Source organism: Motacilla alba, chromosome 28, assembly GCF_015832195.1.
Source record: "Motacilla alba alba isolate MOTALB_02 chromosome 28, Motacilla_alba_V1.0_pri, whole genome shotgun sequence".
NCBI lineage: Eukaryota > Metazoa > Chordata > Aves > Passeriformes > Motacillidae > Motacilla > Motacilla alba.
The window spans coordinates 20,806-34,464 of NC_052043.1; the positions used below are offsets into that span (position 1 = coordinate 20,806).

Consider the following 13,659-nt stretch of genomic DNA (forward strand, 5'->3'; position numbering starts at 1 on the left):
GGGCCACCCCGGGCCACCCTCCACGCTCCGTTCCCGGCAGGGATTGCTGTCCCCTCTCCTCACAGCTGGGGACGCGCCACACGTGGGGACAGTGGCGTGTCCCTGACCGCGACCTGCTGTCCCGGGGGTCCGCGACCTGTCCGGGGGTCTGCAAAGCTCTCGGTACCACCGAGACCCCGGGTGGGGGCACGGGGGGGGGACAGCGGGGGATGCCCAAGTGGGCGGCTTTGTCCCGATGCTGGTGGCACTACCGGACATGCCACCGCCCCTGGGGACAAACGCAGCCCCAGCCTGGGGGCGCTTGGAGCCACTTGGGGCGGTTTTTCCGCTTCTTTGGGGTTTTGAGGGGGAGAGCCCAGAGATGATGGATTCGATAGAAAACATCGGGATTTATGGGATGATATTCCTGTTTTCAACCCAAAAATAAGCAACAGCAGGGGTTTGGATCTCAGAGGCGCTCGGAGCGTGGGGAAGCCGCGGCGGGGGGGGCCCGTGCGGCGGCGAGAGCGGCCCCGGGGGCGCGGGAGGGTCCGCGCGTGAGTCACCCGTGGGCCGGCGGCCCCGGAGCGGCTCTTACTCACCTACCGGGGGGGTCGGGGGGAGCGGGACACCGGCCCCGGGGAGGGCTGAGGGGGTCCAGCATCCCGCGGCGGCAGCGGGCACCGGGCGGGGGCCAGTCCCGGGGCCGCTCCCGGGGTCTGCCCCGTGGCCGGTACCGGAGCGGGATGATGTTGGGGGGGGTGGCGGGGCCGGTGGCTTTCTGCCCCCCCGGGGGCGGTCCCGGGGCGGGGCCAGGGCGGCAGTTGGGGCTTTGGTAACCGGGGGGTTGCTCAGACTTGCTCGGGACTTCCCCGGACGTGCCGGTGCGCTCCGCCGCCCCGGGCACCGACGGGCACCGGAGCAGGCCATGCCGCCGCCGCCGCCGCTCCCGATGCTCCCGCTGCTGCTCCTGCTCTGCCCGCGCCTGCCCCGCGCCGACCCGCTCTCCTGTGAGTACCGGCAGCTCCGGGCGGCTCCCGCAAGGTGGGCGCGGGGCGGGCGGGGGTCCCGTCGGGGCCACGCGGGCGCTGCGCGGAGCCCCCCGGGGCTGCCCCGTCCGGCTCCGGCCCCGGCGTGCGGAGCCCCCCGAGGTTCCCCCGCTCCTTTCCGCGTGTCCCGTTCCCCCCCACCGGCGGCGGGACGCGGAGCCCCCCGGGGCCGCCCGTTCCTCTCGGTGTGCCGCGTCCCCCCCGGCGCCGGGATGCGGAGCGGTCCCGGGCGCGGCGGGGGCACCGCCGGGCGCACCTCGGGGCTGCGCTTCGCCTGCTGCGGAGGAGGGCGGGGACCCCCCCGCGCGGGGCGGCCGGGACCCCCCATCCCCTCCCGACAGGCAGCCGGGATCCCCGTCCCCGCGGCCCCGCCGGGACCCCCCCCGCCCCTTCCCCGCCGAGAACAATAGAGGAACCTTTTTTGTGCTGCCCCCCATCCCCGAGAGCAGCGAGGAGAGCCCCCCTCTCCCGGAAGAGCGAGGGCTCCCTCTGCCCACGGAGAAGGGGGACCCCGAGAAGGGCCGATCCCCCCCTGCCCCCCCTCCCCGCCGTGCGGCCCCCCCTCCCGCAGAACAATGCGGCTCCATTCCCCACCCAGGACAATGGAAACCCCCGGCCTCCGCCCGGAGAACAATAGCGACCCCCTTCCCCACGCGACCCCCTCGCACCTCCGGGAGCCATCGCCCCCCTCTGTCCCCCCCAAAGCCTCTGAGACCCCCCCTCCCCTCGCCGAGAGCAGCGGGGTCCCCCCTTCCCCCCGGAGAGCCGCCCCCCCATCCCAGAGAACAATGAATCCCCTTTTCCCACCCCGAACAACCAGGATCTCCCTCTCCGCCCCACGGAAAACAACGACCCCCCCCCAAAAAAAATTCCCCCTGGGGGCCCCTCGGTGATGCCCAGTTTGGGGGCCCCACCCGGCGGTGGCAGGTCCGGGAGGTGCCACCTGCGGCCGCAGCCCCGCGGGGATCGGGGTCCCCCCGGCCGTGGGGGGACACACGGGGGAGGGATCCCCCCTTCCCCACAGAGCCCTAAACCCGACGGATCCCCCGTCCCGTCCCGTCCCGTCCCGTCCCGTGCCGCTGCCTGCGCCGCGGCCCGAGCCCGGGAGGGCGAGTCCCGCTCCCCGCTCCCCGCTCCCGCAGCAGGAAGTTTGGCTTCCTCCCTATGATGGGAATTTCTCAAGGCGATGGATGTTCTCCGCTCCGACGCGCGAACGGGACCCGCCAGAAACGGCACCGCTCGCCCGGCAGCTCCCGCGCCCCCTCCCCGGCCGCCGCCGCGGACCCCTGACCCAAGCCCGTCCTTCACGGGGAGTCCCGAGGGCGCTAATTGGGGCAGGAGCTGCTGCAGCGATCGGGCGGGGAGAAGGAACGCTCCAAAAATCCCTTTAGGGGCCCTGAGCGAGAGCGGCCGGTCGCGGTGGCTCCCGGTGCCCGCCCCGGTGCCCGGAGGGGCTGATCCCGCTGGGAACGCCGCGAGGCCGCGGCCGGACCCTCGGTGGGGCTGAGCCCGCACCTTCCTCCTCCCGACCGGCCGGGGTCCCCCCCGGACCCCCATTTGCCCCCTCCCCACGGGGGTCCGGGGCAGCGCTGGCCCCGCGGCCCCTCGACGTGCGGCGCTGGCGAAGGCGAAGCCAAATCTCCTTTTAGAGAGCGAAAGTTTCCCCTCGGTGCAGCTCGGCCGCGCTGGAATGCCTGGGCTTTTTATAAATCCCTCCTCGAGCCCAGGGATGGGCACGAGAAATGCCAGTCGGGGATGAGAAAGGGGGAGAAAAGACTGGAGAGCGGAGTAGGAAAGAGGGATGAAGCGTTTTTGGGCACCGTGTCTGCCCGCAAACCTCGCTGCTCGAGTTTTAGAAGAGCTCGAACTACACATATATATTTAATTTTATTTTTCCTGTGGAATTCAGAGCTTCCCAAATTCCCTTTTGTTCTTCAGGGCAATTATTTCTATTTTCCTTTAACCCCCTGCACAGCTCAATAAATCTTTTTTAACTGCGTGATCTCTGACACTTATCGGAGCTTTTTTTTCTTTTTTTTTTTTCCTCCCCCCTTTTTTTCTTTGCCAACCCCTTAAAACTCCGATATAAAACTAAAATGAAATCCGGCCCTTCGGAAGAAAAGCATAAACGTTCCCGACACCTTGGAAATGTGGTTTTACTTTATAGCATTACTTAGCACCTGATCAGCATTTTTTTTTTTTGCAATAGAGAAGCCATAAAACCCCCGAGCAGGTATTTTCGTTGCAACTTGCACATTCCACAGCCTGCCTGCGTCTCTCCGGCCCTTTCCTCTCCGATCGGAAAACTTCACACTTTTCCCTTTTAAAACACATGTTCGGCGCTGCGGCCGTGCCGAGGGGGGAAAACAATTCCAGGGGGAAAAAAATACAATATATATATGTATATAATTGGCCTCTCCAGAGGCTCCTGCTTGGAGGAGGGAAAAAAACCCAAAATCCAGGGGAAAAAAAATACAGAGAGAGAGAAAATTGGCCCCTCCAGAGAGGGTCCTGCTCGGAGGATGGGAAACGTGTCTGGTTTACGGCGCTCGTGTGAGTTTCTGGGGCTGTTTAGATAAAGGTTGAGGGGAATCAGGGCTCGGAGTGCTGCTCTGTGATCGGCGGAGCCGCAGCAGCCCCGGGCTCGGCTCGTGCCGGGGTGAGCGGGGTGGGCAGAGAGGGGGGATGAGATTTCCAGAGGCCTGGCTGGCCTTGGGAAGGGCTTGTCCCGGGGGGTGGCATGGATCCATCACCATCCGTGGGTACTCGGGGTGTTTGGGGGTACCCAGCACCATCCCGGGCGTGTTTGGGGGTACCCGGTACCCATCCAGGGGTGCTCGGGGTGTCCCGGGGTACCCAGCACCATCCCGGCCGTGTTTGGGGGTACCCGGTACCCATCCAGGGGAGCTCGGGGCACCGCGGGGTGCCTGGCACCAGCCCGTGGGTTTTCGGGGTACCCCAGGCTGCTTCTCCCCGCTGGATTTTCTTCCTCCCCCCTCGCCGGCATCCCCCGAGCACGGCGGCGATTCCTAATTAAGGCTCCCCGGGCTGATGAGCATTTCGCAGCGCTGATTGCGGAGGGTGGGGGGACCCCTCGCCCCTCTTCGGCGGGCCGGGGGTTTTTGGGGTGGCCGCGGGGGAGCCGCGGCGGGCGGCGGGCGCTGAAAGCCGAGCGGGGCCGGCGGGTCGGAGGGGCGGGGAGGTCGCGGCACTTTCCGGGAGGTAATTTGGGATGTCATTAGCCCGGCGCGTGCGGATGGAGCCGATAAGGGCTGACGGACACGGAACACCCCGCGGCGGGGCCGGGAGAGCCGGGAGGGGCCCCGGCAGGAACCGCGGTGGGAATTTCCCCCGGCGGAGCGGCTCCCCCAGCCCGCGGCACCCTCGGGATGTGGGAGCTCACGGGGAGGATGAGGAGGGAGCTCTTGGAAGCGCTTCCCAGCCCGGGGGGAGGCATCCAGGGGGAAATGCCGGACCTCGGCAGTGCTGGAAAAGGGGGGAGGGGGAAAATCCCCTCGAATTTTCTTTTTTTTTTTTTAAATCCTTTTGTCGCAGAAAAACTTCCGAAGCTGCGACCCAGCCCCGCCCCAGCCCTGGGGAAAAAAAAGATAAAAAGCGGATATGAAAAGTATTTTAAAAGTTCTAAAATAGATGTGGATGTAAAAATAGATATTAAATGTGTTTAGATATAAAATGTATGTAGATATAAAAGTAGGTGTAAAGTGTATTTAAATAGATAAAAAGTAGGTGTGCGCTGAGATATGGAAGAGATACAAAAACTATTTAAATAGATATAAAAGATATAAAATGTGCAGAAGTAAAGAATAGATATGAAACACATTTATACCAATGTAAAATAGAAACCAGTGTCTTTAAATGGATGCAAAATGGAAACCAGTGTGTTAAATTGGTACAAAATAGATATGTGATGATTTAAACCTATATAAAATAGATATGTGATTTAAATCAGCATAGGCTTGTGATGATTTACATCGATGTAAAACAGCTAAACAACGTATTTAAATTAACACAAAACATAGATGATGATTTAAATTGATATAGGCGCGATGACTTAAATTGATGTAAAATAGCAAAACGATGCGCTTAAACAGATATAAAACGCATTTAAACGAATACAGAAGAGACATCGAGGCGTTGAAACCAATGCAAACCAGATACAAACCATATTTAAACAGGCACAAGACACACTCAGACAGCTCCGACCTCGTCAGCTCCACACCAAACCCCCCCTAACCGCTCTCCCCCTCGCTCTGTGTCTCTCGGCTGCAGACCCCGCGGTGATCTCCCCGCAGGACCCCACGCTGCTGATCGGCTCCTCGCTGGTCGCCACGTGCACGGTCAGCCCGGACTTTCCGCTGAAAGCCGAGGACCTGTACTGGACGCTGAACGGGCGGCGCCTCCCGGCCGCCTCCTACGCCGCCCTGGGCCCCTCCACGCTCAGCGTGGCCCTGGCCCGCCTCAACGGCTCCAGGCAGCAGTCGGGGGACAACCTGGTGTGCCACAGCAGAGACGGGGGCATCCTGGCCGGCTCCTGCCTTTATGTTGGACGTACGTCGGTGCTGCCGCGGCGTGCTGGGGTCTGGGTGCTCCGTGCCGGGGTCTGGGTGCTCCGTGCTGGGGTTTGGTCACTCTGTGCCAGGGTTTGGTCACTCTGTGCCAGAGTTTGGCTGCTCTGTGCTGCGGTTTGGATGCTCCGTGCCGGGGTCTGGCTGCTCTGTGCCAGGGTCTGGCTGCTCTGTGCTGGGGTCTGGCTGCTCTGTGCCAGGGTTTGGTCACTCTGTGCCAGGGTCTGGCTGCTCTGTACCAGGGTTTGGGTGCTCTGTGCCGGGGTCTGGGTGCTCTGTGCCGGGGTCTGGGTGCTCTGTGCCAGGGTCTGGGTGCTCTGTGCCGGGGTTTGGTCACTCTGTGCCGGGGTCTGGCTGCTCTGTGCCGGGGTCTGGCTGCTCTGTGCCGGGGTTTGGATGCTCTGTGCTGGGGTCTGGTCATTCTATACTGAGGTCTGGTCACTCTGTACTGGGGTCTGGTCACTCTGTGCTGAGGTCTGGTCACTCTGTGCCAGAGTCTGGTCACTCTGTACCATGGTCTGGTCACTCTGTACCGGGGCCTGGTCACTCTGTGCCAGAGTCTGGTCACTCTGTGCCAGGGCCCAGCCGCTCTGTACGGGGTCTGGCCAGCACCGGGATGTGCCTCCCCCATGGGAGAGAAGCCGGGGTTCCCCATGGAGGAATCAGCGTCCTGGTTCTCAGCAAAGCGTGCCAGGAGCTGCTCTGGTGGAGCCCTGACCCGCCCGCAGCTGAGAGGCTGCTTCGGCAAAGCCTCGGTTAAAACGCGCTTGTCCGAACCAATAATCGTAAGATTTTATCTCGGGCTATTTTAAGGCCGATGCCACGTCCCTGGAATATGGAATCGGAACGGGGAATGCAGCCTGGGTTTGTTTTTTGGGTCGCTACGCATTCCCGGGAATACAGAGGCTCAGCTGGGAACGCAGCTTGGATTTGGGGTTTGTGTCTCCGTGGCTGGAAAAAACAACAGCTCTGGAACCTCTCGTTCTTTGGTTTTTGTCTCTCCCAGTACCTCCAGAAAAACCAGTCAACATCACTTGCTGGTCCAAAAACATGAAGGACCTGACCTGCAAGTGGGCGCCAGGGACAGAAGGGGAGACCTTCCTGCACACCAACTACACCCTCAAGTACAAGCGCAGGTGGGGCTCGCCTTCATCCCTGTGGTTGTTAAAAACGTCGGAGTGGGATTTAATGGGGAACAGGGAAGGGGCAGCTCCTGGCTGGCCCCTGCTTGGGGTGGTGCTGCTGGGATGAGTTTCCTCGTGGAGCTGGGGAGAGTGAGGAGAAGCTGCTGCGGGCCTGCTCGGGCTGGGAATCCCTGAGTGAACCACGAGGCCGGTCCCCCAATTCTGGCAGCGTGGAGAAACCAAAAAGCGACCCACGGGAGCACCCCGGGGACGGGGGAGCGGTGCCAGCACCTCACCCATCACCTGCCCGCAGGTGGTACGGCCAGGACAACACCTGCCAGGAATACCACACGGCCGGCACCTACTCCTGCCACATCCCCAAGGACCTGGCGCTCTTCACGCCCTACGAGATCTGGGTGGAGGCGTCCAACCGCCTGGGGGTGGCCGTGTCCGACGTGGTCATGCTGGACATCCTCGACGTGGGTGAGCCACGCCACCGCCACCGTGTCACCGCCGTGCCGGTGACCTCGCGGGGAGGGCCCGCGCCGGGCTGGGGCGGGGGGGGGCAGCAGGAAATGGGCGATACGCGAGCAGAATTGCTCCTAATCGAATTAGGTAGGCTCTTTGCTCCGAGCGGCTTGTGCATCCGCGGCTCCTTAACCCTCGCGGCCCCGCGGCGCTGCCCCGCTGTCCCCGCCAGCCCTGCCCTGTCCCCGCAGTCACCACGGACCCTCCGTCCGACGTGCACGTCAGCAGGGTGGGCGACCTGGAGGACCAGCTGAGCGTGCGCTGGAGCTCCCCGCCGGCCCTCAAGGATTTCCTCTTCCAAGCCAAGTACCAGATCCAATACCGGGTGGAGGACAGCTCCGAGTGGAAGGTGGGTGGGCGCCGCCGGTGCCGGGGGACGGCGCGGGGTGGCCGCGGGTCCGGCTGCTCCCATCTCGTCCCTCCGCAGGTGGTGGACGACGTGGGCAACCAGACCTCCTGTCGCCTGGCCGGCCTGCGCCCCGGCACCGTCTACTTCGTCCAGGTGCGCTGTAATCCCTTCAGCATCTACGGCTCCAAGAAAGCGGGAATCTGGAGCGACTGGAGCAACCCCACGGCCGCCTCCACGCCCCGCAGCGGTGAGTGCCGCCGGTGCCGCGCTGCCCTCCCCGCGCACCGGGGGACGTGCGGGGGCCCTTCCCCGCTCCGTGCCCGGCACCTGGACTTCTTGAAAAGGAGCCAATTTGGAGCTCGGCTCTCCCAGCCGGGAGCCAAAACCAGCTCGTGTTCCTCTCGTGTTCCTCTCGTGTTCCTCCCGGCCCTCCTCATTCACGGCACGGCGGCGATGGGGGGTCGAGGCGCGTCCCCCCATGTGCCACCGAGCCCCTTGTCCCCGCAGAGCGAGTGGCGGGGGGCTGCGACCCCAAAGGGGGCGAGCAGAACACGACGCTGCGGCGGGAGCTGAAGCAGTTTTTCGGGTGGGTGAAGAAACACGCCTACGGCTGCTCCAACCTCGGCATCAAACTCTACGACCAGTGGCGCGTGTGGCTGCAGAAATCGCACAAAACACGCAACCAGGTAGGTAAGGAGCCTTTCGCACTTCTTCTCCTCCCCGGCTGGGTGGGGACGGGGGGTGGGGGGGGGACGCGGGGTGACCCCCCCACCCCAGGGATGCTGGGGGGTGACGCCGACCCCGGGGCGACGCGGGGCTCTGCTCCTCTCCGCAGGTTCTTCCCGGCGATAAGCTGTAGCCCGCGGGGGACCGAGCGCCGGCAGGATGGGACGGGGCGCCCGGCGCCCACCCGGGACCGCCCGCGCCCGCCCCGGCCCCGCCGCGGGGGAGCTGGGAGGCGGCCGGGGCGCAGCGCGGCCCCGCAGCCCTGGGGAACGGGGTGGGGTGAGGTTGGGGGGCCGGGCTGGCCCAGCCCCGGGGGCTCGGTGGGACCCCGGCCCTGCGGCAGCGAGGGGACCCCCCGGCCTTGCCCGGCCGGGGGAGGCACGGAGGCTTGGCTCCGCCAGCCGGGGCAGCCTCTGGGATGAAAGGGGCGGCGGGGGCTTCCCGGGTGACCCCAGCCTCGCTGCAGTTCCCCGCCCCCCCCGGGAAGCGATTTTGGCCTTTTTCTCACCAGGGTCCCACGTGCGAGTGCACGGAGGGGTCCGTCCCCAGGGAGCCACGCGGGCTGATTGGAGGCTGCTGGGGTTTGCCCAGCGCCTGCTCTGGTTTTGATTCAAACCAGCCTTATTTTGGTTCCATTTCAGTCAATTAGGAACAGATTTAAGCTTAATGCCAATAAACCTCTGAAACCCCACCGGGGTCTGCGTCAGCGGAGCGGCAGCGCTGCGCGGGGACGGGGATGCAGCGGGCAGCCAAATGGGGCCCGTGGCCCTTGTCACCCCATCCCGGGGCTCCCAGGGGACTGAGCCAAGGTGGAGGGGGCGGCACTGGGGCAGCGGGGGCCACACCAACCCTAGAGATCACACCACTCAGGCCAGCTCCGTGGGGACAGGTTTATTTGGGGTGACCGTAGAAAAAGCGCTGGTGGAGCACCGGAGCTGCAGCGGGGCTGGGGGCACAGCCGGTCTCCACGATGTGTTTTGGGGGGGCTGCTGCCCATGGGACTCCAGCTGGCAGCAGGGACAGTGCCCAGCTCGACGGAGGCCCGGCTTGGCAGCCCCTTGGCACTGCAGGGTGTAGTTTGCCTTTGGCACAGCCCCGGCACAGCCAGGGAGAGGAACCAGCTCCACACAAGACCCCTCTGCTGAGGGGTACTCAGGATTTAGGGGGACCCCTCTTGTCCCAGAGGGAGCTTCTCCACCCCTTCCAGCCTGTGCTGCAGAAAAGGGGCCCGGAGGATGATGCCCACCTTGCTAAGGTGCACCGGGAGCGGGTGGGGGATGAGCGGGGCCCCCGTTCCAGCAGGCCGGCCCCTCCAGCCGTTCCCACGGGGACACCCATCACTCAACTTCTTCCGAATCGTACTTAAGGTCCTGGAGAATTTCGCTGATTGCCTCAATGGTTTTAATTAGCCTACGAGAGCGGATGGAAACTATAAATAAAGCCCATATGGAGCGTATTATGTGGGCCGCCTCGCCTTCCCCGCGCTGTTTATGAAACACTCAGCCTGGGGAGGCCGAGGGGACGCGGCCACGCAGCGCCGCCAGACCCCGAAGGCACCATCTGGGCCCCCCTGGGCCGGAGGGAGGGCGGGGAGAGGCAGGGAAGGGGCTCCTGGCCCGGACTCCGTGATCCGTGCGCGTCCCTTCCAACTCGGGGCGCTCCTGGATCCTGCGGGCCGGGGAGGGGCTGCCACCCCAAAACAGGGGCAGAAGGGGATGGCAGTGGGGGTTCTGGGCTAGGGGGATGCTGCCTTCCCAAAAGGAGGGGGGACAGCAGCAAAGCCACCACCTACTTGTGCTTGAGCTCCTGCACCTCCTGCTGATGGGCATCCACCTCGGGCTGGTCCTGTGCCTGCTGCCGGGCCAGCTGCAGCTGCGCCGTCTGCGGGGGGACACCGGGGGAGCTGAGACCCCCCAAAGCAGCCCCAGGGACCCCCTCCCCAGCCCAGCCCAGCACCCACCAGCTGCAGCTTCTCCTGCTCCCGTTCCTGGAGCCGGGCCAGGTGCTGGGCCAGCTCGGGGCGGCCGAGCTCGTCCCGCAGGCGCCCGGCGATGGCCAGCACCTCCCGGGAGATGCCGCTGAAGGCCACCGTGACCTCGTGCACCAGCTGCCGGTACCGCGGGAAGTCATAGTGGGGGGCACTGCTCAGGTACGCCCGGTGGCCCCTGCGGACAGGTCAGGGGGGAGAAGCCACTGTCACCGCACTGGGGTGCCCATCCTGGAGCTGAGCCCCCTTTGCCGCCCACCACAGGCAGCACCAGCAGGGTTTTGCTGCCTGTTCCTGCCTGGATTTGGCAGCATGACCAGGCGGCCTCACCCCTCACACGGGACAGGCTTGGAAACTGCTTTTTGTGGGGGTTTGGGTTTTTTCATCCTTTACACTCTCAGCCCTGCATCCCTGGAAGTGCATCATCTGCTGGATGCTCAAATAAGATTCAGGTGTCCGGCGCAGAGCCCCGCTGCCAGCTGGAGCTCATCAGCCATCCCCATGGCCCCGTCCCAACAGGATGCAAAATAATCGGGATGGGGGATCCGGTTCCCTGCTGGGGGTGCCCCGTGTCCCGCCCCCCGGGGGCCCGTCCCCGCGGGGGTGCCGGTGCCGGTGCCGGTACTCACTCCTCGAAGAGCCGGTACGTCTCGACCCGCTCGCTCTGCAGCGCCCGCAGCCGCTGCAGCAGCTCCCGCACGGCCTCGCCCGTCTGCGGGACACAAGGGGACGGGGCGCTGGGGGACGCGGTGGCACCGGTGGCCCGGTAACGGGCTCCGGGCAGAGGCGGTACCGCCCAGGGGCATCACCCCAGGGCTGCGTCCTCGCCCAGCACTGGTTCCGGGGGTCCCGGGTGGGTTCTGGCCACGGTGCTTGAGCTGAGCCCAGCACCGGCACCGGGAGCCCCCCGTCACGCACCGGGACCCCCTCATATCCCCCTGCCCACCCCCCGGGCCCCCAGGCCACTGGTGCACGAACCGGACTGACACCGGGACCCCCCGACACGTGCCCGCGATACCGAAGGGCACCGGGACCCCCATCCCGTCCACGCGTGCGTCGGGACCCCTCTCTGTGTACACCGGGACCCCCGGCCATGCTCACACAACCCAGACGGGCACCGGAACCCCCCCGGCCCCGGGATGTCCCCACCCCGCTGCAAACGCACCGGGAGCCCCCCGGCCACGTGTCACGGACCGCACCGGGACCCCCCCGGTTCAGAACACAGACGGGCACCGGGACCCCCCATCCACGACTCCCCCGTGCCCACCCGCGCACGGAGCCGCTCGCTGCCGGGCCGCCCCTCCCGTCCCCCGGGGGCCGCTCCCGGTACCGTCCCGCTCCCGGTGCCGCTCACCATGGCCCGGCCCGGCCGCACGGCGCAGGCCCGGGGCCCGCGGGGCGGAGCGCGGTTCCGCCGCCACCTGCAGGCACCGAGCGGCAGCGCCGCCACTCCCGGTGCCCTGCCCCGGCTCCCCGGGCTGCTCCGTGCAGCGTCCGTGCTGCGAGCGAGCCGCCGGCGGTCCCGGTGGGTGGGCAGCGGGACGCAGCGGGGGCTCCGGGCCGCTCCGTGAGCAGCGGGTCCCGGTGCCTGGACACGCGGCCGGGGCTCCCGGTGGGTTTGCTGCCGGACAGGGAGAGCCCAGGACGGAGCCGGTCCCAGGCACGCCTGGCCGGGGGTCCCAGCAGGTGGGCAGGGGGGCGCAGTGTCCATCCAGACCCCGCAGAAGTGACCAGAGCACTCCCCGTGCATGAGCAGGGGCGTCTGGGGGGTCCTGGGGACAGTCACCCCCCATGGCTGGGGGGCCCCGGTGCAGGAACGGGGGGGTTTGTGTGCGGTCCTGGTCCTGGCCGGGTCCCAGTGTCCAGCTGCTGTGTGCACGTGGCCGGGGGTCCCTGTGGGTGGGCAGGGGGGTCCCGGTGCTGGCCCAGGCACTGCCCCCCAGCACCACCACCTCCGTCCCTCCCTGTCCCCCACCCTCCAGCACTGCCCCCGTCCACTGGAAACCACAACTTGGGTTAAAAACCACCAGAAACGGGGCTGAGCGTTGCAACACTTTATTGACCAGGACAGGCAGGACTGGGGGCTCTACTTGACCTTCTTCTTGGGGCGCAGGTTGTTGGTGTGCCCACACTTCTTCTTGCGGCAGTTGACGGCGCGGGGGTGCAGGCGGGCGTAGCACCTGGGGGGGACAGGTCAGCGGAGCCCCGTGTCCCCGGGGAGGGGCTCCGGGAGCAGGGGGGGCTGCAGGAAGGGGTGAGGGGACATGGGGAGGGGACACGGGGACGTACTTGCGGCAGATCATCTTGTCGCAGTTGTACTTCTGGGCCAGCTGGCGCAGGGAGGGCTCGATGATTCCCCCTCGCAGGCGCAGCACCAGGTGCAGGGTGGACTCTGCGAGGACAGATCGGTGTCACACCGGGGGAAAGGAGCAGCTGGCACCCCGAAAAACGCCCCCCCCCAAAAGCACCTTTCTGGATGTTGTAGTCTGCGAGGGTGCGGCCATCCTCCAGCTGCTTCCCCGCGAAGATCAGGCGCTGCTGGTCGGGGGGGATCCCTGCGGGACACAATCACCGCGGTGGGGACACCGGGGGGACACCGGGGGACCCCCGCGGGGCCACCCCGCTACTGCCGGCCCCGCCAGTACCTTCCTTGTCCTGGATCTTGGCTTTCACGTTCTCGATGGTGTCATTGGGCTCCACCTCGAGGGTGATGGTTTTGCCCGTGAGGGTTTTCACGAAGATCTGCATCTTGGCACCGTGTCACCTGCGGCAGCGGCGGCCGCGTCACCCCGGGCCGGGCCCGTTGTGGCCGCGTCCCGCCCCCGACAGGGCCCCGCCGCTCCCCGGCCTCTCAAAACCCCTTAAAGCCCCGTTCCAGAGCACCCCTCCCGGGATCCAGCCCCATCCCGGGTTTCGGGGCCTTCCCGCGGGATCCGGTCCCGTCCCCGGGGACCCAGGGCCCCTCCCGGGGTTCAGCCCCCGTTCCACGATCCAGCCCCCGCTCCCCGGGTCCCAAGCCCCCGTCCCGGGATCCACCGGCCCCTCAGGGGATCCAGGCCCCCCGCCCCGGGGCCCGGGCCCGCTCCGGTCCCGCACCGCGCGCACCCGCGGCCTCGCTGCTGAGGGAAAGGAGGCGGGACCGGAACCGCGGCGGCGTCACTGCCGGGGGAGCACGGGTACCGCCCCAGACAGCCCCGGTACCGCCCCGGTACCGCCCCAGACAGCTCCGTCACTGCCGGGGAAGCACGGGTACAGCCCCGAGACGGCCCCGGTACCGCCCGGTACAGCCCCGAGACAGCTCCGTCACTGCCGGGGGAGCACGGGTACCGCC

General features: G+C 66.3%; 3 protein-coding genes across 5 annotated transcripts; 1 reads left to right on the plus strand and 2 right to left on the minus strand.

Moving 5' to 3' along the window:
- Positions 1-747: 747 nt before the first annotated feature.
- Positions 748-8,613, plus strand: CRLF1 (cytokine receptor like factor 1). 2 transcript variants are annotated; one of them, XM_038164113.1, is made up of 8 exons: positions 748-989; positions 5,319-5,597; positions 6,621-6,750; positions 7,052-7,221; positions 7,458-7,615; positions 7,694-7,862; positions 8,123-8,305; positions 8,451-8,606. In XM_038164113.1, the coding sequence occupies exons 1-8, from the start codon at positions 908-910 to the stop codon at positions 8,465-8,467; spliced, it is 1,188 nt and encodes a 395-aa protein (XP_038020041.1). In that variant the 5' UTR covers positions 748-907; the 3' UTR covers positions 8,468-8,606. The 2 variants fall into 2 exon arrangements, with proteins under 2 accessions (XP_038020041.1, XP_038020040.1); XM_038164112.1 differs by having other exon boundaries at positions 749-989; positions 8,123-8,301; positions 8,451-8,613.
- On the minus strand, positions 8,142-11,731 carry REX1BD (required for excision 1-B domain containing). Of its 2 annotated transcripts, XR_005259851.1 has the most exons (6): positions 11,683-11,731; positions 10,958-11,040; positions 10,302-10,506; positions 10,134-10,222; positions 9,588-9,751; positions 8,142-8,271 (listed from the first exon to the last, which is right to left on the minus strand). XR_005259851.1 is itself a non-coding variant. In XM_038164114.1 (5 exons), the coding sequence occupies exons 1-5, from the start codon at positions 11,683-11,685 to the stop codon at positions 9,679-9,681; spliced, it is 453 nt and encodes a 150-aa protein (XP_038020042.1). In that variant the 5' UTR covers positions 11,686-11,731; the 3' UTR covers positions 9,218-9,678. The 2 variants fall into 2 exon arrangements, 1 of the variants encoding a protein (XP_038020042.1); XM_038164114.1 differs by lacking the exon at positions 8,142-8,271 and having other exon boundaries at positions 9,218-9,751.
- A 636-nt stretch (positions 11,732-12,367) lies between these two features.
- On the minus strand, positions 12,368-13,480 carry UBA52 (ubiquitin A-52 residue ribosomal protein fusion product 1). Its single transcript, XM_038164058.1, has 5 exons — positions 13,434-13,480; positions 12,974-13,092; positions 12,797-12,883; positions 12,618-12,720; positions 12,368-12,508 (listed from the first exon to the last, which is right to left on the minus strand). The coding sequence occupies exons 2-5, from the start codon at positions 13,074-13,076 to the stop codon at positions 12,415-12,417; spliced, it is 387 nt and encodes a 128-aa protein (XP_038019986.1). The 5' UTR covers positions 13,077-13,092; positions 13,434-13,480; the 3' UTR covers positions 12,368-12,414.
- Between the last annotated feature and the right edge of the window lie 179 nt (positions 13,481-13,659).